The 25,909-nt window shown below is 50.0% G+C and overlaps 1 protein-coding gene across 1 annotated transcript; it reads left to right on the forward strand.

The window, feature by feature from the left end:
- Positions 1-2,010: 2,010 nt before the first annotated feature.
- LOC149339847 (calsequestrin-2-like) lies at positions 2,011-23,378 on the forward strand. Its single transcript, XM_089548503.1, has 12 exons — positions 2,011-2,442; positions 6,336-6,423; positions 7,960-8,048; positions 10,780-10,885; positions 13,265-13,338; positions 16,150-16,233; positions 16,875-16,967; positions 18,056-18,238; positions 19,970-20,032; positions 20,638-20,767; positions 20,958-21,269; positions 23,234-23,378. The coding sequence occupies exons 1-12, from the start codon at positions 2,203-2,205 to the stop codon at positions 23,260-23,262; spliced, it is 1,491 nt and encodes a 496-aa protein (XP_089404629.1). The 5' UTR covers positions 2,011-2,202; the 3' UTR covers positions 23,263-23,378.
- The last annotated feature ends 2,531 nt before the right edge of the window (positions 23,379-25,909 follow it).

Genomic DNA, 25,909 nt, shown 5'->3' on the forward strand with positions numbered 1-25,909 from the left:
GGAGTGCGTAGCATATGCGGCTGAACACAAAGGCTTCCACTAACCTTATCGTCAGCAGCAAAAACAAAGGACTGAAAGAAAAAGAAACGTACGTGTATAGACATGGCGCTGTCCCGTTTGCTCATCGATGCCCGTTATCGGGACGGTTTAAGATCTGCTACGAATGCTGCTCTGAGCGCGCGTCTGCGATAACCTAGCAGCTCTCATAACTTATCGAGTGCGTCAGTGGGCAGGAAGGAGCCCATTGTTTTCGCCTGGAATAGTTCACCGACACCCCGCGCATGCTGCTGCTGCTGCGTTTCGTCCTCAAGGAGACGGCATGGGAGTTGATTTCTGTAGTCCTACGGAGGTGCCTTGGGTCGGGCTCTTGAGGCAGCGACACTAAATAGTAAATACCTTGGGAATATTGGGCGGCATGGAAGAATTAGGCCTAGGGCTGCTGAGTTACGATCAATCGAGTAATTTAAATTTGTTCAATCAAAATTGCTGATTGGGCGAGTTGGTGGAACATGATTCGAAATGACCAGCGCGAAAACAGACGTAGACAAGAGAAGAAACACTGACGACAGGAGGGCCGCTGACTTCAATTGAACGTATTTCTTCTACATTGGGTTCTTTTCTATGTCGTCCACCTAAGCACAATTCTGCCATCACGCTGGTCAACCTTGTGGCTGCGACCACCTGCCATTCGAGGGTGGTTTCCTTCTGTTTCAAGCAGAGGATAGTTCTGCTCGAGGTTCAGGCCCTCTTCGGCACTCTGGAGCCGTCCTGGGGCCACGCCCGTCGTGTGAGAAAAATCTTGAAGTTAGCGTCCGTCCTGTCATCAGTGTTTCTTCTCTTGTTTCCGTCTGTTCTCGCGCTGGTCATTTCGAATAGAGTAATTGCTTAACCGCAGACCTTACCCCGACGATCGGGCTCCGGCCGCCTTGTATTGCAGATCATGCATGTACTGAGCCGTCTTCACTCCGTGGCCATAGCCACCGTAAAATGTGGATCTGTTATCAGATGTTACGCATATTGTCAGGCACAACCAATTGATCGAATAAACACTAACCATAAGCTAGATTAAACCTACATTGATACAGCGTCATAAGGCCTCATAGTCAACACCTGTCAGGAGGAAGCGAGCAGCAGCACCGAGAAAGTGCTTGACGTGTCTTAAACAGTCAAAAGTTAGGAAGGATCGATGACGCGAAGCCATTCCTCTTTCGAGAGATCACGGTCGCTGAGGGTGCATAATGAGGCACGCTACAGGCCTCGCAAGCAAACCCCTTGGGCTGTTTCATTTTGACGGGCGCTGTACGTGACAGCGTCTAGTATCGGCACGTTAGTGCGTATTCAGTTGGCGAGAGAGATCGCAATGTTGGAGTAAACCTGCAAGGAGAGCTAAATATTTGACAAAGACATAAGTTTATGCTACTACCATAAGCTGCAATCCTAAAAACAACGAATGTTCATGTTCAGCATGCGAACTATAATTAGCGCATTCAACTACCATGAACCGATGCGCTGACAGTCGTGCTTTTGCGTATACCCATGAAACAGTGTCGCCTTTGGAGTCAGTGCAATTCTCGGAACGTTTTCTGACGTATGAAATGCCTGCTACCAGCACCTTAAGCACTGGCTATTTAGACGGATTTAAAGACATCTGGCAGGACAAAATGGTGAGTTGTAGCACTTGGCAGCATCTAGCGCGGCATTGGCGATTTGGAAGCATGAATGCCAATGTGCTTCGGTGTTGCTTTTAACCCGTTTGGAAACCAGCTAGATCGCGTTCTCAATGGCGCTGAATTTTATTGAGCCTTTGTGAAAACCCTCTCTTGACGCGCGCAAAGAACAAAACGTTCGCGGCCTATGAAGGGGCGTCGGTCGTGTGGCGATGCGCGACAACTGCGCCTCGTGCTGTTCACTCGAAACGAATACCAAAAGAGAAACAGCGTGACGAGCGCGCACGTCAAGAGCCGCACTTGTTTGACATTTCTGCTTTCCCGTTGTCGGTCGCAGCCGTTATCTGCGCTGCGCAGACAAGTGCGTTCAGGCCGAGTTTCGCGCCGCACAGGAGGCGTTGCCGGCGGCCCCTTCCGCCGCTTAGGCTACAGCACCGGGACTCGGCATTGCGTCACTAGGTAAAGGCGACGACAGTACCTTCGGAGCCGCTACGACTAACCGTTCGTCGGAGTTTGACCAGCGACGGGATCAACGATGCGTAGTGCGGTGGCTTTGTTGGCGGCCGTGCTGTGCTGCTCGTCGGTGCGCGCCGCCGACCTGCTGGGCCTGCTCGACGTGCCGGTGCACGACGGCATCATACGGGTGTGCCGCCTGGAGAGCAGCCAGGCGCTGGTGCAGGCTGCCGCCGAGACGAGCGGAGCCACCCTGGTGGTGCGAGTGTCAAGCGACGCTGGAGCGCGGAAGCAACCCTGCGGAGCCGAGGATGCCTTCGAGGTGAGTTCCAGCCAGTACGGGGTTTTTCTGCCTGAGGGAACACCGCTTGCTGGACGCGAGCTGTGCGGTGCATAGTGTGGCCGGCGTACGCACCCAAGTAGGCCGCTTCCGCGGCTGTATTACATGAACAGCACCAAATGCGCTTTAGCCGAAGCAGCCGTTGAGTGACAGAAGCTCTTTACTACGCGTTACGCAAATAAGAGCTTTCGAGCTGGGAATCCCGTTACTCGAACATTGACAGCTTGGCGAGCTTACAGCTGACCATGGTTCACTGTGCTGACTTGAAGCGAATCTTCACCATGAGATTGGGTTGTTACATGACCAAGTTCTTTGTGTCGTTTTAACACAGGTCGCACCCTTTGCGTAATGCTGAAATTTTAACGAAATAGCGAAAGGAGCTCGTGTCAAAGAAAATTCGGCGTCGTTGATCGTGAAAATTCTGAGAAGCAACCTGGGAGCAAGGTGGGCCGCGTGCATGCACAGTAAAAAAAAAATTGCACCCTAAAGGTGTGACACTGACAGCACCCTTTCCACACACTTCTCTCTTTTTGAAAAAGGGTGCGGTGAGTCCGTTAGCGCCGTTAATCCACCCATGAACCCTCCAAAGGTGCACGGGTGCAAGGGTGCGTAAGGATGTACAGGTGCTCTTCGAATTTTGGACTACATTGCTGTACAGCTTCGAAATGGTCAGAAATGTGAAAATTTCGGTTTTGCAAAAATGGCTCGGGAACAGTGCACTCTAAAGTTTCTGCCGAAAAGTTTCAAGGTCTAAATTCGACCCCAACTACTGAAATATCGAGAAGGGTGCTACTGTAACCACCCTTACTGCGTGGTTCTGACAAGCATACTTTGCACCCTCTTGGGAGGATGCAAGGGTGCGATTTATAGACACGGAAATGCACCCTTAAAGATGCAAATTTTTTTCGTGATAGGTCACGTAAGCTTGCGGCGTCATCACAACCTGTACACCGCACTGTGAGCAAACTGCGCACCATGAAAGCTAAACTAATTGAAATTGAAATTTATTCCGCAACAGAAATGGAATGTTGCGAGGAGGGCTGGTAAAAAGCTGAAAAAACAGCTTGAGGAGTCCTGACCTCCCAGCATACACAGTAGCGCAGCAGCGTGCGGCGAAGGCGTACACGTCAAACATCAAAGCGAGGAAAGAAAAAAAAAGAATAAACAGGTTATACAAACAAGGTACGCAATTTCTGTGAGGAAATCGCGGAAATGTCATTATTTGTTTCAGTAAAAAGATAATTTAAAACCGTCGGCAATGAGTATTTCAACATTCAATGATTGGTTGCTAAAGGCTGCTCCTTGGTCGCATAAACCACACCGGTGCCGCATCGCTTAAACGCTGCGCCACCACTCCAGGATTGGTATGAGGGTTTCCAGGGATCTACGAATGTCAAGATGGCCAACTCTACCAATTGGCTATCGCTTCATATCCTTAAGGCGACACGCATGTCACGCCTGCTAGTGACACATTATAGCACAGTGTCTTAAAACCACGAGGGCGCGAGTACCTTACAGCTGTCGACGCCCACTTCGACAAACAATGTGCGCCTGTTACATGCGCAGCCGCTGGCTGTGCATCGCCCATGGTGGGGTTCAGGTCCACAGACAATAAGTTTCGAGCCTTCAATGCGACCACGGAGCCACCGTGGTGGCTCAGTGGTTATGGTGCTCGCTATGCTCACTCTAAAGATGGGGATTCGATCCCGGCCGCGGAGGCGCATTTAGATGGAGGCGAAACGCAGGAGGTCCCTGTCCTGTGCGCTGTCAGTGCACGTTAAAGAACCCCAGGTGGTCGAAATTATACGGAGCCCTCCACTACGCCAGTGACTGCGACATTGCAACTAGCGTGGAAAGCACAAGGACAGCGACAAAAGGAACCGACGGGACAGCACGCTAGACCAAAAACTGACCTAGGCATAACAACAAAACCGCCCTCTTTATCAGAAACAAGCAAAGTCAGCGAATTACTCTTTAAGAACTCTACCGTATTTTTGACCGCTAATTTTTTTGCAGATTTTAAGGGACCTGAAGGAAGACAGTCGACGGCATCTGACACACACCAAAAATACGGTAGAGTTCTTAAAGAGTAATTCGCTGACTTTGCTTGTTTCTGATAAAGAGGGCGGTTTTGTTCTTATGCCTAGGTCAGTTTTTGGTCTAGCGTGCTGTCCCGTCGGTTCATTTTGTCGCTGTCCTTGTGCTTTCCACGCTAGTTGCAATGTCGCAGTCACTAACGAATTCACACCAACTAGCCCAACTGTCTTCCATGATCATTCTCCACTACGCCGTTCCTCATAGCCAGAGTAATTTTGGGAGGTTAAACCACATGAACCACACGAACCGTAAACTATCAATATCACCAAGTCTCCTCATCATCATCACCAGCCTTACTACGCCCACTGCAGGGCAAAGGCCTCTCCCTTGTCTCTGTCCTTCGCCAGTTGCAGCCACCATATCCCCGCAAACTTCTTAATACCATCCGCCCATCTAACTTTCTGCCGCCCCCTGCTACGCTTGCCTTCTCTTGAAATCCACTCCGTTACCCTTAAGTACCAGTGGTTATCTTGCCTTCGCATTACATGCCCTGCCCATGCCCATTTCTTCCTCTTCATTTCGACCAGGATGTCATTGACTCGCGTTTGTGCTCTCACCCACTCCGCCCGCTTTCGATCTCTTAACGTTTCTTTACGTCTTATAGCTAAGCAATGCAGGATTCGTACCCGCGGTGCTAAATCATTATATCGCTAAAAAAAAATGGCGCTGTCTAAAATAAGTGTGAAGCCAAAAACTGAATGATTGGTTACAATTTTTTTTATACGGTCTCAGTCGGCGTTTTCTGACTGGGATGTTGCTTCTTCGAGGGGGCTTTCTGGTATTGGGAATCGGTATTTAAATACCGGCTTGAAGATTGCATTACTGTCGGTCGTCATGAGCCACTAAATGCTCAAATTGCTCCTATGTTGCTTCAGCAAAACTAGACTTTCCCGGAACAGAACGGCCAATGCAGTTTCCATGTTCATTGTCAAATGCCGGACGCAAGCGGTCGCCTCGATTTGCTGAGCCCGCCCAGTGGCTTAGGGAATATGGCGTTCGTTTGCTACCCATGGACGCGGGATCGAATCCCGGCAACTGCGACCGCGTTTCTATGGACGCCAAATTCAAAACGACCGTCTGCTGCGCGATGTCAGCGCACGTTAAAGAATCTCAAATGGTCTGATTTATTCTAGAGCTCTCCACTACTGCTTCTCTTAACGTTGAATCTCCGGAAGATTTCCGTCTTGGAAACGCGGCAAGCAATTATAGAAGTGCGAAAAATCGGGACACCGCCATTGGGCTTTCGACCAAAGTATATCGCGGTTACTGTCAAGGAACCGCTCGCGTGTGCGTTGCTTGGCTGAAATGGCGACTGTAAAAGGCAGTTAAGATCTTTTTTTTTTTCGTCAGTGCTGAAAAACAAGTTGGATTTTTTTTTCGGTGACTGGGAGCGATTATCTATGACAGTGCAGCTGTCGACGTGACACTCATGGCTTCCCATTGAAATAGCCCTGTTGAGGCCATCAAAGGGAAACATTTAAAATTTCTCCCGGAAAAAAATTTTCCTGGCTGCTAAGTTTGGCACAAAAGATAGGAAGACTCCGGGGGACATAGCGTGAAAATTTCAGTAAAACGCATGGGTACCATGCGGTTTCAGTAAGGTGCGTGGAGAAAACATGTTATGCCAATTTGTTCAAGAGAGTTTACATCTCTGCGTCAAGAATAGCCAAGAAAACTCCTTACTACCGTATTTCTTGATCACTTTTTAGTTCGTATCTCCATCGCGCTTTAGTGGGGAGGCGTTGACGAATGACAGCGACACGGACATTTCTTTGCAGACTGCAGCACAGCTGTTGGAAGGAGAGAACGTGAAGTTTTGCGAGGTGCCGGAGTCTGTTGTCAAGGAGACCGTGCCTACAGCCACCGGTAAGCACAGTTCGCTATATTGACCGCTTAGTCCCAAAGCGGGGCCTATACCTACTACGCCGCATGCATCTGCGGCATACAACCTCATAGTTATGGTTAAGGTGCCCACCCGAGCAACGTGGTAATTATCCATTCTGCTTCGATTCTTTCCTGTAACTAGAGAAGCAAAACACTTCTGTTTGTAAATCGGCTCCCTGGGAAGAGACGTCTCCACGAAGACGTCTTTCCATTCAACCTCGGTGCTCGTACATGTCCCGGCGACACCTTGCGGTGCTCAGTGTTTTGGTTCCAAGCGCGGCATTTCTCTTTCGCCTAAGCTGTCGTACATATGGCCAGCAGGTAGACTTATTTTTCAAGGATTCAGTAAGTGGCGGCCTAATTGATCGGTGACGAGTCGGCACATGTGCAGTGCTTCACTCGCTAGAGCTGCCGGACATCTTCGCAGCATAGCCTCGTGCCATTTGGAGTGCTCGGAAGAACTACAGCGCAGGTACTTCTCGTCCCTACTGGGGTCTTGTGGAAAGATCACAGTATCAATAAATAAATAATAAAAACACCGTGGATGGGCAGGTAGTGTCAGTGAAACAGGTTTCGGCATGCTTTCTGTGTGTGTGTGTCATCATTGGTAAATTGGTTTTTGAGGAAAAGAAATTTAAAGAAATTTAAGAAATTAAAGACTATTTGTCTCGCACATCTCGGTGGACACCTGAACCACGCCGTAAGGGGAGGGAGGAAGGAGGGAGTGAAAGAAGAGTTGCCGTAGTGGATGTCTGCGGAATAATTTCGACCCCCTGGGGATCTTCAACGTGCACTGTCGCCGCGGTGGCTCAGTGGTTATGGCGCTCGGTTGCTGACCCGAAATACGAGGGTTTGATCCCTGCCGCAGGCGGTCAAATTTCGATGGAGGCGAAATTCTAGAGGCCCGTGTTCTGTGCGATGTCAGAGCCCGTTAAAGAACCCTAGGTAGTCGAAATTTCCGGAGCCCTTCACTTCGGCGTCCCTCGTAGCCTGAGTTGCTTTGGGACGTTACACTCCAGTAAACCAAACCAAACTTTAACCTGCACTGACATCGCACAGCACACGGGCGCCTTTTGCATTCCGCCTCCACGAAACGCGGACGCCGCGGTCGGATTCGAACCCGGGTACTCCGGCTCGATAGACGAGCGCCTTAACCACTAATCCACCGCGGCGGGTAATCATTTTACATAGCTCTTTCGACCTTGCCTGGTCGCATGGAGTTCTACTAATTGGTCATCAGACCTTAGTAGGTCCATGAACGTTATCCAACTTGCCCAAATTTCGGCTTTGCTTAGTAAGTCCCCTCAAAGTGACTTTGACAATGACATGGTATGTGGGTAAGACAACTCAAGTGCCATTAGAGCCTGTAATCTCAGCGTGGTGTCGAACCGTCAACCTTGTTGAAGCCTCGTTACTGTGCGGACCACCTTTCTTAGCGGCGTGCAGTGTGCTTCGTTGATTTGTTGCTGCCCGAACAGCACTTGGGCATTGTCGTGAGATGCTCTCTTCTTCTCCCAGCTGGCAGCTGGTTCCTGTTCCGGCAGGGCAGGGCGCTTCCCTACTATGGAAGGCGGACGACCGCTGCCCTTCTCTCTTGGATGCAGCAGGTGAGCACTTGTGGACAAGCGGTCCATCCGTCCTTTCCCTTTTGCGCAGAGCACACACGTAGTTAGGGCTCTCTATGCAAACATCGTTTCCTATGAGCCCGTCGTCCTTTTGCCGCAAGATGGGCGGATGTTGTGCTTTTCACGTCAGTTTTCAGCCTTTCCTTTGCTCGCTGTTTTAAATAAGTTCGCTGATAATATAAACGGTCTTCGGAGACTAATGCAAGAGAGCAACACACTTTTAGTTTTGCTACGAAAACTTATATGGGACCAAACATATTTGGTTCGCTAATTGCAGGCGCGTTGGCCGCATGCTTCAGATAGCGAATGTACGTATTTGTATGGAAAGAAGGCGTAGTTACCTAAGCTTGCTAATAAAGTTATTGTCACCCGGATGGAATAAATTAGCGTCGCTGTAAGACTGCCCAAACCTGGAGCAAATACAGTCTGTAATCTATAGGGCTCCCTTGCAGCATATGGGTGTTCATGGCTTCACGCATGTCCGCTGTTTATTGGAGCGGCTACCATAGTGCGGCGTTGTCATGGAAAGCGCAGGCTTTTCACGCAGATTGAAAGACAGATCCCGGCCGCGGCGGCTAGAATTTCTTTGGAGGAGAAATTCTAGAGGCCCGTGTACTGTGCGATGTCAGTGCACGTTAAAGAACCCCAGGTGGTCGAAATTTCCGGAGCCCTCCACTACGGCGTCTCTCATAGCCTTAGTCGCTTTGGGACGTTAAACCCCACAAAACCAAACCAAACCAAGCAGATTGAAAGACCGATGTGCTCAGAGGGCCGCGTGAGACGGGGACACCAACGCTCAACGTTTGCCACCGTCACCACGCGCGATTGCATCGGACGCTTCTCGTTCGTCTCCTCATGCCGTAGCACCCGGCAAGCCTCAGGCAACGGATACGATATGCTTCGTTCCGTGGCAGGAAAGTCGTGGTCCTCACCAGATTTTGCACCTCACCCTATCTCTCCCCAAATGTGGTCGCGCGGTTCCATAGTTGCCTGACGTGTTAATGATAGCATCTCGTAAACATCGGAGCTGCTTACTAATGCCATGATATTCAAGCTATCATCTCGCAAACTTCCGGCGCCTCCGTAACGAAATCCCCTGATCACTAAATTCCGCGATGACGTCATCATGATCCAGTGACCCTTTGACCTGTTGGAGCACTGCCAGATTTTAAATTTCGTGATTAGTCGACTGAGGTCGCGTGACCTTGCGACGTCATTACAACCTGCCCACGGATTGTGAGCGAACTGCCCGCGGTGCCGTTGCGCGTGAGCCTAGCCGTAGTTCGTGTCTCGCCAGTCACACCGGTGGCAGTGTGTGAAACGGCCACTTGGGAGACAGTAACACATCGCTTAACCGCTACACCAAAGCGCCAGTATGGGTATGAGGACTCCTCGCGTTCGGTGAATGCAATTGAGAGGGCCATGACGTCAACACCACGTGACCACCACTGGACCAGTCGTAGGGTTTAGTTAGCGGATTAGTACAAGCCCATATTATAATCTAATGTAAGGTTACCTACTCACGCATACCATAAAAGGGCAGTGAAGCCGGTTCCATCCGGAGGTTTGGCGGGCAAATCGCTAGAACCTTAGACGCTCATTCCGGACGCAGCAGACAACCTAAGTGCTATCCCGTTTCCTTTAAACAATGTGGTTAAAAAATCAGAGGGGCATTCAAGCTCCGCCTTAAAAGGTATGACGCGATAGCCAATGAGTTAATGTCCATATATGCAGAATTGGGCATTCTCTGCATAACGTTCATAGATCCCTGGGAGTCCTCGTACCACTCCTGGCGCAGTGGGGCAGCGGTTGCCACTGCTCTGCGATGGCAGGCGCTGCCACTGGCGGCCCTTGTGCGATCCAGGTTGCTCTTTCCAGCAGCCTCTCGCTACCAACCATTAATTTATCTGCCACCTTTTGGCACGATGGGCAGTTTGCTCACGATCCTGTAACGACGCCTAAAGGTCACGTGACCTAACTGGCCCACCTACTTCCTAGGTTGCTTGTCTGGGGATTTTTCTGAGATGTTTCGCTCAAGGTGTCCGGCGCCGCCGACGGCGGATTTTTGCGACAAGAGCCCTCTAATGCTGTAGCGTTAAAAAGGCGCCGAAGTTTTTAAGTCGAAAGCCTTTAATGCCTCATCGTTGTGCACAGAAAGTTGTCAGCAGAGGTGCCACGCTTTTCGATTGGTCGAAATGGTTATGACGTCAGAGTGCGCGGATTCGCAGTAATGAGGTCACCCACGGATGCCTGACGCCCCCTTTTGGAGCACACAACTAATAAAATAGTTGTCCGCTCCGACAGGGGGCGTAAGGCGTCCGTTGGTGACCACATTACATACCTCATTACTGCGAACAGAGCCAACGATACAATCGAACTCATCGAAGCAGAGAGAGAGAGAGAGAGAGAGAGAGAGAGAGAGAGAGTCGTGCTAAAGAAGCAGTCAAAGTCGGCAGTCAGTGTGTAGTTGTAATGTGTAGTCAAAGTGTGTAGTCAAATACAGCCCTAGTACAGCACAAACAGTCTCGCAGTCAATTCAAAACAGTGCGCCAGGAAAGGCTTTTCGCCTTGCAACACTTCAGAGAGCCAAAGTGCCCCCTGGATTTTTTTGGTAGCTTTGCAGCTACCGCATGAGTACTTTTCAAGCCGAGTGTTATCCGGATGCTTCTTATTATGCGTCGAAGTACACCACAATATTTCCTTTAAACCGCAGGCCTCGCAACCCAGCGTATCGGTGATCACTGGCAAACTAGATAAGACGGCTTTTGACCAGGTGCACGGACTCAAGCTGGTTGGCTTCTTCGTCAATGGCGCCGCAGGTAAGACTCCCCAAAGGACGTCGCAACTTCGCGCTGGGAACAGAGAACTCTCGCTTGCTGAGCTTTGCAAGGCGTCGAGTAAAACTGGAAATGGTAAACGTTGAATGACAAATGCTCTGCAGGTTGCATTTGACGGGTCGGTGATTCCTTCCGCCGTCAAAGAACTTAAATCCGTCTCGAGGAGTTGTAGCCCTTTTTTATGACTGCTGCCAGCGGATCAAGGTTACGTCGAAAGGACAGCAGGCGACGGTGTGCGCGAGAGGTCGTCGCGGTCGCCACCTTCTCTGCAGGGCTGTTTTCTTCTTACGGAGGTGTGCGCGCGCCCAGTGACGTTTGTTGTGGGATTGTCCGAGTTGGACAGAAAACTCGGCAATTATTTTTGGTTCCGCGGCGTTGTACAGCGTTTCTTCTAGTACGTTTACTGTGAGCGGCGCGAGCATCATAGGAACTGTACGACCGCATGGGCGTTGAGAGCGGCAGAGGTGTCAGATGCCTTACAGGCCCGTAGGGGGGCGTCCCATTTTGAACACTTGCTAACAGAATAGGCCGAACGGTGTGAAAAGAAAAATGTCGTGCATAGCAAAATTACATTAACACATGAAAAAAAAAGTTATAAACCTAACTACAAGGAAGTAAGAAAAACAGATACACAATAAAGTTAAAGCACAACAAACTAGTATGAAATGCTTGTGGTTCATGTTATCAGCGCATTAGCAAACAAGCCGTGATGGAGCGGGCTGTGCAGAATACGACAGATTTCAAAAGATACAAAGCGCTTGCATCCGGTCTTTTTGGAATCCCGAAAGTTCAACCCGTCGGTCTTTGTGGACGGTTGCGTGTGTCATACGCGATGTTGCGCAATCCGCGGGTAACTGTACGAAGGAGTGAGAAACCCCGACATCAGCTTTGACGAATTGGAACTGATGTCAGGGGGAGTCTACTTATGTGCTGTGGGGAAGACAAGTGGAAAGAACCTGTCTTCATTAACGCATCGAGTCATTGCTCGCGATCGAACTGCATTGGCCGCAGGGTACCATCACCTTCAGCGGGCTGCGAGGCCGTTCGAATTTAGGCTTGGCTGGCGAGGGGCGCAGGGGGGTTTACTGAGCTTGTCCCAAGCGCACATCCCCTAAAGACACTTGTACCCAATTTTACAGGTTGGGTTTCGAACCTTCTCTAGCAGCCGAGACCCAAACCTGCTGTTGTACTTATAATCCTATATCGATCGAAGCTATTATGTGGATCGGTATTCAATTTATAAATAACCTCACCGGTATGCGCCGCCTTATACCCGTGCCACACGGCCAGATTTAACGCCATTAAGTGCTTACTGCCTTGAGTTTTAATGGCATTCGTGCGGTGCCACATGCATAAATTTAATGGCATTAGACTTACAGCCATTCGCGACCTACTGAGTTCACAACTCATTCGCCCGTGCAATGCGTACTCTCGTTCCCATTCCACACACAGAAAAGCATGAGTAACAACTTCCTAACCTGTAGCAAATGGTTAATTCGTAACTTTGTCAGATGAAACATCTATATATGCCGCGTTTTCGATGCGAAGAGCGCCATTTTAACCAGCCTTTTTGACAGGTACTCACGACTTGTGTGCCGACATTCGAGTTTATGGCTACTTTTTCGACTTGTAAAGCAAGAACAGCCGTATTTTCTGGAAAATTATTTTTACATTACATTTGAACAACATTCCCGATATATTGTGCTCATTAGCACTGTTTACATTCAGATGGAACTTTTGACTGCCTTGTAAGCGTTATCGTCACCCTCACTTTCAATAATGGCATTAAATGTGGAAGTGTAGCACGAACTCCGAAAATAATGGCATTAACAAACTTAAGGCCTTAAGCATTTACTGCCATTTATTGTGCGCGGCTGGCACTGGTATTACCGAAATGTGATTAGTTCTCTCTCGGCGATGACGTCTGCATGACCCAACCTAAGTTTGAATCTCGTTCAAGGGACACTAGGGACAAACTGAAGTTGGCCTGCGTCCTGATGACAGAGGCGCTGCATGTTTCTTTTTTAATTCTCTGACATGAAGCTTTTATGAGGAGGCCCCCAAAATGAAATGCAGCTGTCGCCGGTAGATTTTGCAAGTAAACTGCGTGCGTCAGCAGTTTTTCTTTTCGGGTGCGGATCCCAGACGTCGCCGTTCACTTCAGTCACGGAGTTATTGGAGTAGAATGAACTTTTTCGCTGCTATTTTTCTCTAATGAATGAGTCTTTTGCTGCCGGAACTTAGCCGTGGAGTCTATCTTTGCTAACAATCAAGACCGAGTGGAGTGTCCCTTTCTGGGATAGCAGGCATGTGTGTCCAGGATGTGCACTGATTACTGCATTGTTTTTCAACTTGCTGCAGACTACAGGCTGTTCGAGGAAGCCTCGGTTACCGAAGGCCACCATGCTCGATTTTACGCAGTCTTCGACAGGAATGTGAGTTCTGTTTTCATCTAGGCTGCCGGCCAGTCTGAAAGTGAGTAGGGTGGGAGCACATCGCAGGTCGTCCGTACTTGAGGCACGTTCCAGTACATGACCACAATACTTCGGGGCAGTTTTAAACGACGGTCTTTATGAATATCGTGTAAGCGATTACCATGCATCAGTTAACCGACCCAAGTAATTATGTAAATAAGGGGCGTTAATAAAGCGTTGTTCCAAAACGTATGAACCGACATTCCCATGAACCGCAGACAACCGCGACAAACGGTTCCAAAGCTGCTAGAAATTTTCTTGGTTCAGGCTTCGCCCTTATAACACGCTGGTAAATTGGCCCAGGCCCAGCCAGTCTGTTTGTATCGAAAAAAAAAAAGGCTTTGGGACTTGCAGGCATTGAGATGCATCATCTCTTTGCATCGCCACCATGCCCATCCTATTGATTCTTTACCATTGTGAGTCATTTCTGAAATGTTTCATGCAATTTTGAAGCGACAGCTTCACTACGATAGGTAAAGCCAGTTTTGTTGTGGCCGCAAGATTGACCTTCAAATGACCTACAGATTACCTTCATAACCAAAGCCCATGCCACGTTGCCAACAGATCAAGCATAGGAAAGGATGGGTTCATAATTGGCCCCCTGGGGCAGTGGACACCTCAGTCGTGCTTTAAGCTACGTGGCGGTGGTGACAGATGTGCGCTGCATGCGATGGCATTGACAATTGTGGCAGACACGCGGAACTGCAGCAATAGGCAGCACCATTCATTGGGTGGGCAAACTCTCGAGATCATCCATTAACTGCCACCTTTCAGGGTGGCAGGGTGGGCGCGCTTCCTATCCAGTGTCCGGAACGCACTCAACCTTACAGACGCCGAGCCGCGTATAGTTGCCCGATACGCCATAGCTTTCGCTTTCTAAGTTCAGCAGTAGTTGAACTACAGCTATTTTTTTTTCATTCTTCTTTTCTTCCAGCAGTAGTCTTGTCTTGCTAGACAGCTGAAGTAATTTTGCTTTCACAATCCCAGCGCTTCTCAAAGGCTTTCAGTGTCCTTCTCTTTTTCGTTGTGTAAGTTTGTCTATCAGAACGTTTTATGCACTGCTGCCGCAAGCTAAGCAGGTATCGTCTCCCTGCTCATGCTTCATTCTATCGTTCAAGGCAAGCCTCGGAAAAGACGGCACTGTCTCTTGCACTATCAAACAGCGTTTCCTTCCGGATACCGGATCTGTGGTGACACGTTCCTTTTGCTTCCAGTTTTGCCAGTTAGCAATCTTGGTTTCTCAAGTACCACAAAGAACCGACACCTTGGCACAATTGTGCCAAGGTGCCTGTCTTTTATTGGTACTTGATGCCTTGCAATTGTGTGATTGCGTATGGCGCATAGAGGCGCGAGCGATGTGGGAAAAGTGGTAAATGCTGAATTCTGGTCCCTGTCGGAGCGACCTAGGGATTGTGCCCCGTTCACTTTCTGTGAGCTCGAAGCGGCAATAGGTTACAGCGGTCCAACAGCAAAACGGGAGACACTCATATGGACTACAACTGCGTCCACTAAAAGTTAATATCAACGCTGTAGAACGAAATCAAGAAAAGTTACAGCTGTCATTTGTAACCATACCATTTCGGAGCTTGGTTTTTCTTTAAATAAAGCACCAATTCATGCAACAGTGTTTCTTAAGACAACAGTTTACATAGTGTGGACTCTGTGTCCTTTGTAGCTTCCTGAAACTGCTCCTAGTCGCCATCATAGTCGCCACTGCAGGACAAAGGTCTCTCTAATTAACCCTGTCCTGTGCCAACTGCGGCCACCTTATACGCCAGCAAACTTTATCTCATTCGCTCACCTAACTTCTGTAGGCAGCGTGCGGATACTTGCCTTCTGTAGTCCTGGCCTGGCTCATGTGGGAACTACGGCAGTTTTTAGTGCCAGTCCCTCTTGGGCTTGATCTCGCTCTGCCTGGAGAGAGATGTCTATTTATTTGGCACCTGTCTTCAAGTAGCCGATAAGGGAGCGGCAGCAGGCGGCCACGGCCGATGCGGGACCCACATCACTTTAGTGTGGGCACCCCATTTTCGGCTTAAGGAGGTTTTTGTCACATAGAGCCTACATTTATGCCACATCTTCCCTCAACTTCTCTACAAGGGACTGGTGTGGGCTGGATGCAAGAAAGTGGTCTGAGTTTGCCGTAGCAACACCGATATGCGAGCTATGCAGGATCAACAGGATAAACTTACGCCCCATCAGGGGCCGGCGCAAGTATTAGAGAGGTTGCCTCAGCCATACTTTACCAAGTGCTACCTGGGCTACCTAAGCATGGTGTGCTGCCTGGGCTGGCTTGTTTAATAAAGCCAAACATTAGAATGGCGATTTCGCTCACTGTTTTAATTGGCTGGCGGAGTAATACAGGACGCCGCGGACCGTGTTAACAACTGCTGTATAAGTTGTATCCCTCTATAGAGCCCACGTTGCTGTCAGGAAGCGCGGATTTCCCCTCGTAACTTGCGTGCTTGGAATGGCTGTCTATGGGCATTGAGTGACATGCTAGAGGCATTGAAGGGCAGCTCAACACTGAGAGCGGACGCTGAGCCCTGGACACGTTCTCGCACGCAAGGCATGTGGTCGAGAATCGAGCCTCCTTTGTTCCAGACATTCAACACGGCCGTCACGAGCCATTCGAGTAAAGCTTACTTTGGCTGTAAGCGCCAATTTCCATAAAACGCTGACGCCTATGCCGATAACCGGTTTTGCCGCGCTTCCAGCCCTCGGCGCACAGTTTTATTTACTGAGGCCGTCAGGTGTTGATACTTTTTCCAGGTGGCTAAGCACTTGAAGTTGGACACGGTCGGCCAGATCGCCCTGTACAGCCCCTTCAAGCAGCCGGTCATCTGTCCGCAGAACGTGAGCCCGCCATTCACGCTATTTGCTACCGCGGTGCTCGGCAGAGTTGGCAGTAAAATAGGCAGGAAAAGGTTTTCATTCAGCTCAGGGATGTATTCATGTTTAGTCTTCCGCTGTGGCAAATATGTTTTGATAGCCTCATGGGATGTGGAACACTGGGATGCACTGATACACGCAGAAATTAAGTGGTACGAAAGGACCTCTATTCTGTGTAGCTACCGTTCACTATCATTGGTGCACTTGACCGTTGCTGATTGGTCAAAGCTGTGAGCCTGTCTTTATCTTTTGACAGGCAGGGTGGGTTGCAGCGATGTCTGTGCAGGACAACGCATTAAAATTGCAGCCCTGAGCTATACTGAATCCATCGGCGCACTGACAAAGTTGGCTACATTTCTCTTGTGTACTACGTCTTCCCTGCTGCTGCATGGCGTCCTCTCATATGACGACGAAGACCAAGCTGCCACATATCAAATTTAATCAAAATTCGGCATCTAGGCTTAGTGTTAGGAAGTTCCATATTTGGCGACCGCCACATGTTTTCTTCGTTAAGATATTTTTATTCACTTCGCAGTGCCGCGTTCAAGTTGTCACATTTTGCCAACGGTAGCTAACAGCTTTGCTCAATGCTTTCGCCCCGCTAGCCAGCAAGCTTGCAAGACATCCGGGCCTTCATCGCTCAGCACAAGCACGCTGGTTTGACCAAAGTTGACGAGCACAATGTCCACGATCCCGAGGTAAGTACTTTCAAGCTACTTTCTTGGTGTCTACGATGCAACCATAACCTTTCGGGCTAGTTCCGAGCTTCTGCAGCTTACCGCGCCTGCATTCAAGTAACTTTTCGGGCTAGTTCCGAGCTTCTGCAGCGTACCGCGCCTGTATTCAAGTAACACTCGCTGTTGGCCTATTCCGTGATCTTTGAAGAACCAGCGCAGAACGACAACGGACGGATAGGTCTTCCGTTCACGTCGTCGTTTTTCTACTTGTCCGTCGTCTTTTTGCGCTGGTTCGCCAAAGCCTTTAGTAGGCCGCATTTTACCTTTGCAATTCAGTTTAACTTGCGTGCTCTGGTAAAGTCAAAACGAGCTGTTATCGCCGTTTTACAGTGCGGTGCATTTCAGTAAACGACGAAGCACGCGATATTGACCTCTGAAACGCCTTCCGAGGAGAGTACATAGACTCATCAACACTTCAGCCAAATATACGCTTCTCGCAGCAGAGACCACAATCTCGCGCCAAAGTTGGCGAGACTTTTTTGGCGACTTTCTTACGCTCGCGCCCTCCTCCGTCGCACGCTCCTAAGTAATTGTTACAGAGACGGCTATTAGTTAAATATTTTCGGACGTCACGCAGCTACCATGGCCGCGGCCAGTCAGCAGCGTCGCTCCCCGCGGAATTCTCGCGCGCATCAGAGTGGGGCCGACGGAGGAGTGCCGACCTTTGAGCGCGCAGAAATTGACGAGAGGAAAAATCGCCAAGAAGCTTTTACTACAGTTCACTCAGCTCCCACAAAACGCATTAAAAAATTTACTGCCGGAGGTTATTCGTGAAGCGGCTTCCTTTAAAATCCCAGAAATAGCGCGCCTTTGTTGAGAGCAGAACTTTACTTTTTTGTACTTACGGAGTCCATCTAGCATCCACTTATCTGGGGTAGAAAACGCAGCTGCCAATTAGTTTCTGCAGTTACCTTTGCGGCAGCGGAGTTCAAACCAACGAAGCTGCACGTCCTGACCCGGTGCTAGCTAAGACCTAATACACTTTCCTTGTTTTGCTAGTGGCATGTTCTTGTCGTCAACGTACAAGGGACGTGGTACATTGCCCGCAGCTTTTGGACCCGAGCCGCGTGACTGTGCTGGCCGTGGCTGACCAGAGATCGCCGCTGGGAGCCTACTTCTTGCGCCTACTGCAGCGCACACTCCGGAACATCACCAACGCCACCGCGTCAGGCTCTGTTCCGCACTTCAACCTACTCTGGGTGGACCCCACAGTTCTGCCCACGGCTTATGCGGTGCGTGCGAAGGCCATGCGCTGGCCGCCGTTAGTGTACGCATTTAGCGTTTCTTACGCATTACCCGCAGTGGCGGTGCAGTGGCTTTGACGTTTCGCAGCTGATTCCAAGGTCGCGGGATCAAATCGCGGGCACATTTCTATGTAGGTCAAATGTTAAATGGCTCGTCTTCTGTGCGATGTCAGCATCTCCAACGTGCGCTGACATCGCACGTTGATCCTCAGTGGTCATGGCTGCTGACCCGAAAGACGCGGGTTCGACCCCGGCCGCGGAGGTTCAGTTTCGATGGAGGCGAAATTCTAGAGGCCCATGTATTGTGTGATGTCAGTGCACGTTAAAGAACCCTAAGAGGTCAAAATTTCCGGAGTCCTTCAGTAATGCCCTGAGTCGCTTTGGGACTTTAAACCCCTATAAACCATAAACCAGGTGGGAGAAACTGACCCGGACACCTTCACGTCCCTCATAGCAATTGGTCGCTGCGGGACGTTAAATCACACAGCTGCCTTGAAGAAATGGTTTCGGAACCTAGGCGGAAACTCGGGCCAGTAGATGTGCACGGCAATGCTGATGGCCATTATTTTGTCCAGGTAGTAATAGCCAGGAAGTTGTAGTATAGTAAGAATCCAGGAACCGCGGTGGAGGAAGGATGGAAGTTTGGATTGTTGAAGGCAAAGTATAGCCAAAGGGTGGGAGAGAAGCTTCACACCGATGGTTCAGACAAGAAGTCCGGATGGAGATGAGTCGTCCTGTTGGCTAGTGAACTAAGCCTTCCCTTCGGGCCCTTTTTTGCCGTCAAAAACCCAAGCACTACAGACCAGCTGTAGCGTTGCTACAAATATAAAGGGAGACTTTATTACTGCGCAAACCGACTGCGCGTCTCGTATCAGCCACCCGAAACAGTCAGCAATGTATTCGTGAAAGGATCAGGGCCCGTATTTCATTGCAGTTGCTCGTGTCTTATTGTCCAGATGTGCATGACGTTCACACTGAGGATATGGAGGCTGACCGTCTATAAATGCTTTTGCCATCGAATGCACGTACAGTGATGAAGACACGCGTGCTTGAGCGAAAGCAGATGGTCTTTTATTTCTTCGCTTTCAGTGAATTAAACTTCAATACGCGAGCCGATGTGATTTCAACAAGAATTTGGATGTTTTTCTCAAAGGCGAAACAAAGGCCTACTTTTCCTGCCTCATCGTTCGTTTGTAATTTTTTAACTGTTCGTAAAGGAGCTGCAGTTGTTATAGAAAACGCCGCAATACTGGTGGCCTCACTACATTATCGCCCTTTAGCGCAGCCCGACAGGACAGCTTGAGGTCGGTAGATTTTATTTCATGACGAAATCGCCAGGAATGTTTATTGTGCATTCAGCGCAATGCCATCTTGTCACGTATTTATGGTCTGTCGTTCTTTAGCAAAAGTTCACTTGACCCGTAACTACAGCGGTCTTGCAGAGTTACTGTCGGTGCATTTTCACTTGCAATTCTAGCGTCTTATAGCACTGCCGAAACCCGCTTTGCTTTACAAGTTTTGCCGCCTACCAATGTGGCAGCGGATGGTTTTTTTTAACCTTTCTTGCTTTGCGCTTGGCAAGACCCCGTTACAACAAAATTTGCTTCGTTCACAATACCGCTGATGTATTTTTGTTGTGCTGGGGTCCTGCTTTTTTGTCTCCATAGAATTTGTTCTATCTGTATGTTAACCCCTGCACAATGCTGATGCCTCATGCAGATGCTCAAGCGACTCGGCCAGGCCGGTCCTCCACCGCATCTCGGAACCCATGATACGCTCACGGTAATGGCATTGTTGCGGTTTATATTTATTTATTTTATTTATTTCATAATACTGCCGGCCATTGCTTGGCCCAAGCAGGAATCGTACAAGCGCGCCTCTGTTGCAGGTGGTGAACATTTATTGAAACAGATAAAAGTTGCCGAAGGCGGGTGGAGCACAGTGCTGAGGGCTCGTTCCACTAGGTGACGTTAGTTACCCAGTTGCGAGCTGAGCTCCTAATTCGCTTGGCGGTCGTTCGGCCGGTAGTGCTGGGACACGAAAATCGCACGCTTGCAATTTGTGGGACTCGACGTCAACAGCAATACGACGTGTCGTACGACGGCGTCGAGACACTGATTGCTACGTGAATGCAGCTGGTAAACGGAGACAGCGCTGCCGTTTATGCGCTACAGGCAAGAGTGACGCTTCATTCAAGTACTTGCTACCCGCTGTCTCAAAGTCCAGCACCTTTCCTCAGTCCCTGCATTTTAGCCTGTCCCCCTGTATTCTTCTCCCTCAAATCGTGGACTTTTGTGCTGAACTGCTGGAGCCGCTGTACACGCATAGCATCTGTTTCTTTGAGCATAGTGTCTGTGTTGAGGCACCGTCCATTCTTTTTGCCCCAGGGCCAGGGCCAGTGGTTCGACATGTCGACGCTGAACACGAGTGGTGGCCGGGGATCAGACGAAGAGAACGCGCGCAAGATTCTCGCCTGGTTAGTGGCCCTGGCACCGGCTCCTGGCACAGATGCAACGGGTGAGTGCACCAGGTCAGGCGCGAGCACCTACGGATTGGCCACATGCCTCACCCCTTTTGCTGGTCCGCAGCGGGGTCGGCGCATTACTGCGAGGACTGTTGGCGCGACACCTTCCGTCGCCGGTCACGCACCGTGGCTAAGTGATAGGAGCGAAGAGCTCTGGCTTAGTCGCGAATCGCGTCCACGCAGGCACGTGGCGCTTCAGCGAGGTTCCAACGTCTCAGATCGGCGTCGAGGGCGGCAGCGTGGAGCTGCGTTGCACCGTGCTGGACGCGGCTGCCGGCGACTGCCTGTGGCTGCGCGAAGGGCGCAACATCGGCGCCAGCCTGTCCCGGCTGCCGCACCTGTCGTGGGCAGGCTCCGGCCGCAACGGAGACTGCAGCCTCGTGGTGCGCGGCCTGACCCGGGGCCGGGACGACGGCTCCTGGGTGTGCCAGGTCACCGGAGACGCCCTCCACTCGACCCTGACCTCAGCGCCGGCCGTGATCGTCATCTCATCCGGTGAGCCGCGGCCAGGTGGTGTAACATCTCCGCTACCGAAACGCAGTACTTTCAGAGACTATATACTATTCCGTCTACATAATCGCGGTTCTCAAGCCCTCGGTATAGGCAGTGGCCCGACACCCGCGATGCAGTCTCTGCACGCTTGTCTGTAATTCTATACTTCCGGTGATCGCAGGAATAGGGGCAGATTTTCATCATTTTGCAGTGGCCAGGGTGTAGAACGTAAATAATGGTGCGAGTTCTCGGTCACCATCGGTGGGGTAAACGCCATTCATCTCGCCTTGAAGGTGCCAGCTCATGATACCAAGTTTAGCGAAACCTGTAGCTGGGAGAGATGGTACAGAACCTTTTAAGGCGAAAGCCTTCAATGGCTCATACTGTCGTCCGTTAACAAAGCGCGTCACACGGGTTTACTCGGGAACATAAAGAAAAGCAATGGTTGCTTCAGATAGAGGAGGAAAAAATGAGCCTAGAAGCAAAGTTTTATGACTGTCGATTAATTAGTTAATTATAGGCAAAAGTGTCGAAATAGCGCGGACGTCGATATAGCCACGGGAACGCTGTGACGTCGCATCCACCGGAAGTCGTCACGGCATAGTGAAAATTGTTACATAATGGTCGGAACAGCGTCGGATTTAGGTCAAATTAGACGGAAAAATGTGTAATTAAGCGTAATTAACACCTAAGATCCCCGAAAGATGTATAATTTGGGTATCGATATAGCTACGGGAACGGTGTGACGTCACATCCACCGTAAGTCGTCGTTGCCAAAGTGCCCTCGCAAATTTTTTTGGATAAAGTAGCGCTACCAGACGCACCTACGAAATGTCGAGAAAGACAAAGGGCACACGCTAACTCCCGTGGCCTGGCTGCCTAAGTGCATTTCTTTGGGAAAGTGGTTTGTGGGGTCGATCTCGTTAGTGTTTCCGCGGAGAGCACGATTCGATAAATTACAGAGGAGCAAGCAGTTCCTTTTAGTGCGATAGCACTTATAGTGGGAATTCCCCGCATTTAGCTGTTTTGTGTCGCTATGTTCGTTTGTTGGTCTGAGGCCTGCTTTGTGGCAGGCTCCCCACCGGGTTTTGAGCAACCTGTCACGTGATAAATGTGTGTGCGTGTGTGTGTGAGAGAGAGAAGCTAACAGCCACAAAAACCAAGGAACACAGGGTATTTATTTATTTGCTTTGTGGTGTTGATCAATGGAGAATATTACTGAGTGTTTTATCGCTTCAAGATTGTTTATTAGAAAAGCAGACGAAAAAAATGGCTGTGGATTAGCTTGGTTAAGCCCGGTAATTGCGAAAGCAATATCCGTACCTACGCCGTGGTTCAGCTGGTAGTGTAGCTGGTGGTGGTGCTTGTGGTTAGACTTGTGGTGATGCATCGGTTGTACAATCCAATCCAATCCAATATGCTAATATGGTAGCTACCGGCCTCGCTACGCGACGGGCTGAAAGTGCAACTAGTATTGCTTTCGCAATAAAAACAACCACATGACGCCGGTGGCAACTGAACCCACGACCTCCGTATTACGCGTCCGGTGAGCGCAGGTATTCCGCCTTGTGCTTGTATCTGCAGCAAAACCCTGGCAAATCCTCTGCCGCGGGCCTTTCAACAGAGCGTCCGGTGCACCTGCCCACACCCGCGTCGGAGGATTGGCCAGGGTTTTGCTGCAGATACAAGCACGAGGCGGAATGCCTGCGCTCAGTTGTTTGTCTACGTTCCTCCACGTGCACTCACGGCCCAAGAAAAGGTTGTCCCAGTTTCCAAGCAACTCGGGATAGCTAGTACGTAGAAGTGCGAATGCTCAGATGACTTTGAAACGACTGGCATTCCTAGTATTGGCACTTGCTGGGCAAGCGTGTCCAGTAAGTGTTATGTATGGGCGGTTTGAACAGGCATATTGCACTCGGTTTTCCGAGGTCTCCTTCCTAAGCCTTTTTATGTCTGCTTCTTTTCAGGTGCTGCAGGTGTGAAAACGGAGCTGTAGGAGGGGCTTCCGTTTTCTTTATTGAAGCGCAACATAACCTCGTAATAGATAATTTATTAAGAGTGCGTGTGTAGCCCAATTTCTACTGTATGCAAATAAAAGTTGTTATGAATGGATATGTGGCAACACAATATTCCTACCCGACTGGAGACAAGGGCGGCTACCAGTCTTCGCGTATTTTGCCTCCGGAATGTTTGAATGAAGCTTGCATGTGCCCTCAGGCTAAGCTAGCGGCTTTATGAAGTGGGTTAAGCTTCCAGCTGTTGTTTTAAGTGTTTTTTCCAGTTAGCCAGCCACAGGTGATTTTAACGGCTAATTCCCCACGGTACATCACAAAGCTGAAAGCAGTCCAGGACAATATGTCGCGCCATTTTTGTTCTATAATTTCTCGCTACGAGGTACTGTTGGAGCCTTCTCACAAGCTACAGAGTGACCAAGTAAATCATTGGATATCAACGGGCAATTACTCCCTTATTCAAAAGGCGCCCGAGTGCTGTGCGATGCCAGCGAAAGTTTTCCAGGTGGTCTAATTGCGGAGCCCTCCACTACGGCACCTCTGTCTTCACTCCCGCCTTCCTCTTGTATTACGGCGCTGGTCCAGTGTTCACCGACATATCTGACTATTACTGCGCCATTTCCTTTCCTAAAAAAAAAAAACCGATTTCCAATTTTCACTTCGTTAGCAGTATTGGCGAAGCGTAAACACGATCTCGTGGCGGCTAGCACACCGCAGCCAATTTATGTTGACTAGCCGTCTTTCTGCTTGAAATCTTTATCTTTCTTTGCAGCAGAAATTAAATATAAACTTTATTTAAAGCGCCTAACTCGCGCCTTTTGGGAACATGACTGGTTCAGAAGCCTGTGGCAAAACATAGCATGCTGAAGGGCATTGCGGAAAGGATGTTTTAGCCCTATCGCAGCATGACTGCAGGATTTTATTAACGGCCAGTGAACGGTATCAACTCGGACAGGGGAATAATTGTATTTCTGCAGTCCTGACAAATCGTGTTCTGTAATCGCTTCAGAAATTTGTAAAACTATACGTTTGCTTACAACTTAAAAGTGAATCAGTTTCAACTCTGCGGCTGTCCTACTATTCATTTCAGCTGCAGGCAAACCTAACCTAATCTGCTCCTGCATACAAATCAGTTATATAAAGCCAAATGCACTTACAATCGCATGTAAATCAATTGTACATCAGTTGAGGGACGATACTCTTTAGCGCACACGAAAGATACCGCACCCTAGAAATAGTTGCACAGGTGTGTTTGCGACTGGCAGCGTAGCACATGAGCGAACAAGCGTGACCGCATTACTGCCCTGTTGCAGCTGGGCGAAAAGCGTCTCTTCCCTCTCGCCCTGCAAGAGCCGAAACACAGGGTCATGAAGAATACATGGTCGGTGTCTAGCGTCTCCATTTTAGGCAGCCGGTAGTGGTCACTGTCTCGCTGCAGAGCTGCGTGGGCAGTCTCCATGGCGGCCATGTCGGGAAACTCGTCACGGAGCACTGTGCCCGAAGGGCCGCACTGCTTCGGAATACCGCCAGGATAGTTGACTGCTTGCAAGAGGGCTTTCGCGTATAGGAAGCCGATGCCTCCGTAGAGCATAGCTTTTGTTCCGTGGGCGTAGTAAAAGGGGGCGGCTAGCACAGCAGCGCTTACGACCACTCTCCTCGAAAAAGGTTCGTAGTAGATCAAAGTGGCCGGCACTGTTCTCCGCTGTAGGTACGGGAGCCGGTACCTCACAATGCTGTTCAGGGAACGTATACGCTTTCGTACAGACACCCAGTACCTCAAGAATGGCCCCTCAACGTCTGGTAAGTCGGCGATGAGACTCACTGACTTGTTACCTTCTTTCAAAGCGTTCACGTCACCCAAGAGTTCTGCGTGCACACCCTTGAGCTGGTCTGTCATAGTTGCCTTGGCTCTGTCGTTCATGTAGGATAGGTGGTCAATGCTCAATACAAGAGTGCTTTTCACGTTGTCCAGCGCCTTGCGCAAACTGCCGAGCTGGTCTTCGTTCAAGCTTTCTTTATGGGCGGTGTTTAGCGCCAGCCCGTGCGTAGCTTCTGTCTCGGTGGTGCACACTAGGGTCATCATCTCGCTTACTTCTCTGACGCTCGCGTGTTCTCTGATGAAAGTGGAGCCAGACAGAAACCCCACGATGAGCAGCACCCACCAGCGCACAAATTCAGTCAATGGCCGCGCGCCATGCACCGTAATGAGGCTCGCCAGGGCGCCCAGAATCTTTCGGTGGGACACGAACACTACGTCGTCCACGTCAATCGCAGGGCTCACTGGGAAGGCTCGGCGGAATCCTTTCACTAGATCCTCACCAGGTGGAAGGCCCAGAGCTGCGCCCAATTTGCCGATGGTGACGACCACTGAAACTTGGGCTTCGAGTTCGACGTTGTCCAAGGTGGAGAGCACATCCTCGGCTATGTCTGCTCCCGCGTCCAGGTCGAAGTGGGTGCCGCGGCCGCTGGTGGCCCGGGAGAGGTACTTCCACAAGGAGTCGTAAGTGCCGTGGGTCCGCTGCTCGGTGACGATCTTGAGCCAGATTGTCACCAGGTCTGAGGGGAATAGCACGAGCGCCCTGCCCCGAGGTGCATCGGGCGCAGCCAGGAGGGCCGTGTTGAAGAGCAGCG

The sequence above is a fragment of the Amblyomma mixtum genome, chromosome 6 (genome assembly GCF_055824585.1).
Source record: "Amblyomma mixtum isolate Tamu chromosome 6, ASM5582458v1, whole genome shotgun sequence".
Taxonomy (NCBI): Eukaryota; Metazoa; Arthropoda; class Arachnida; order Ixodida; family Ixodidae; genus Amblyomma; species Amblyomma mixtum.

What these genes read in the sequence shown, in the direction of transcription:
- LOC149339847 (XM_089548503.1), top strand. Translation starts at nt 2,203, where the DNA reads ATGCGTAGTGCGGTGGCTTTGTTGGCGGCCGTGCTGTGCTGCTCGTCG. An exon ending in TTCTCTCTTGGATGCAGCAG is followed by an intron (nt 8,049 to 10,779) that starts GTGAGCACTTGT and finishes TTTAAACCGCAG; the next exon opens with GCCTCGCAACCCAGCGTATC. An exon ending in CGTGATCGTCATCTCATCCG is followed by an intron (nt 21,270 to 23,233) that starts GTGAGCCGCGGC and finishes GCTTCTTTTCAG; the next exon opens with GTGCTGCAGGTGTGAAAACG.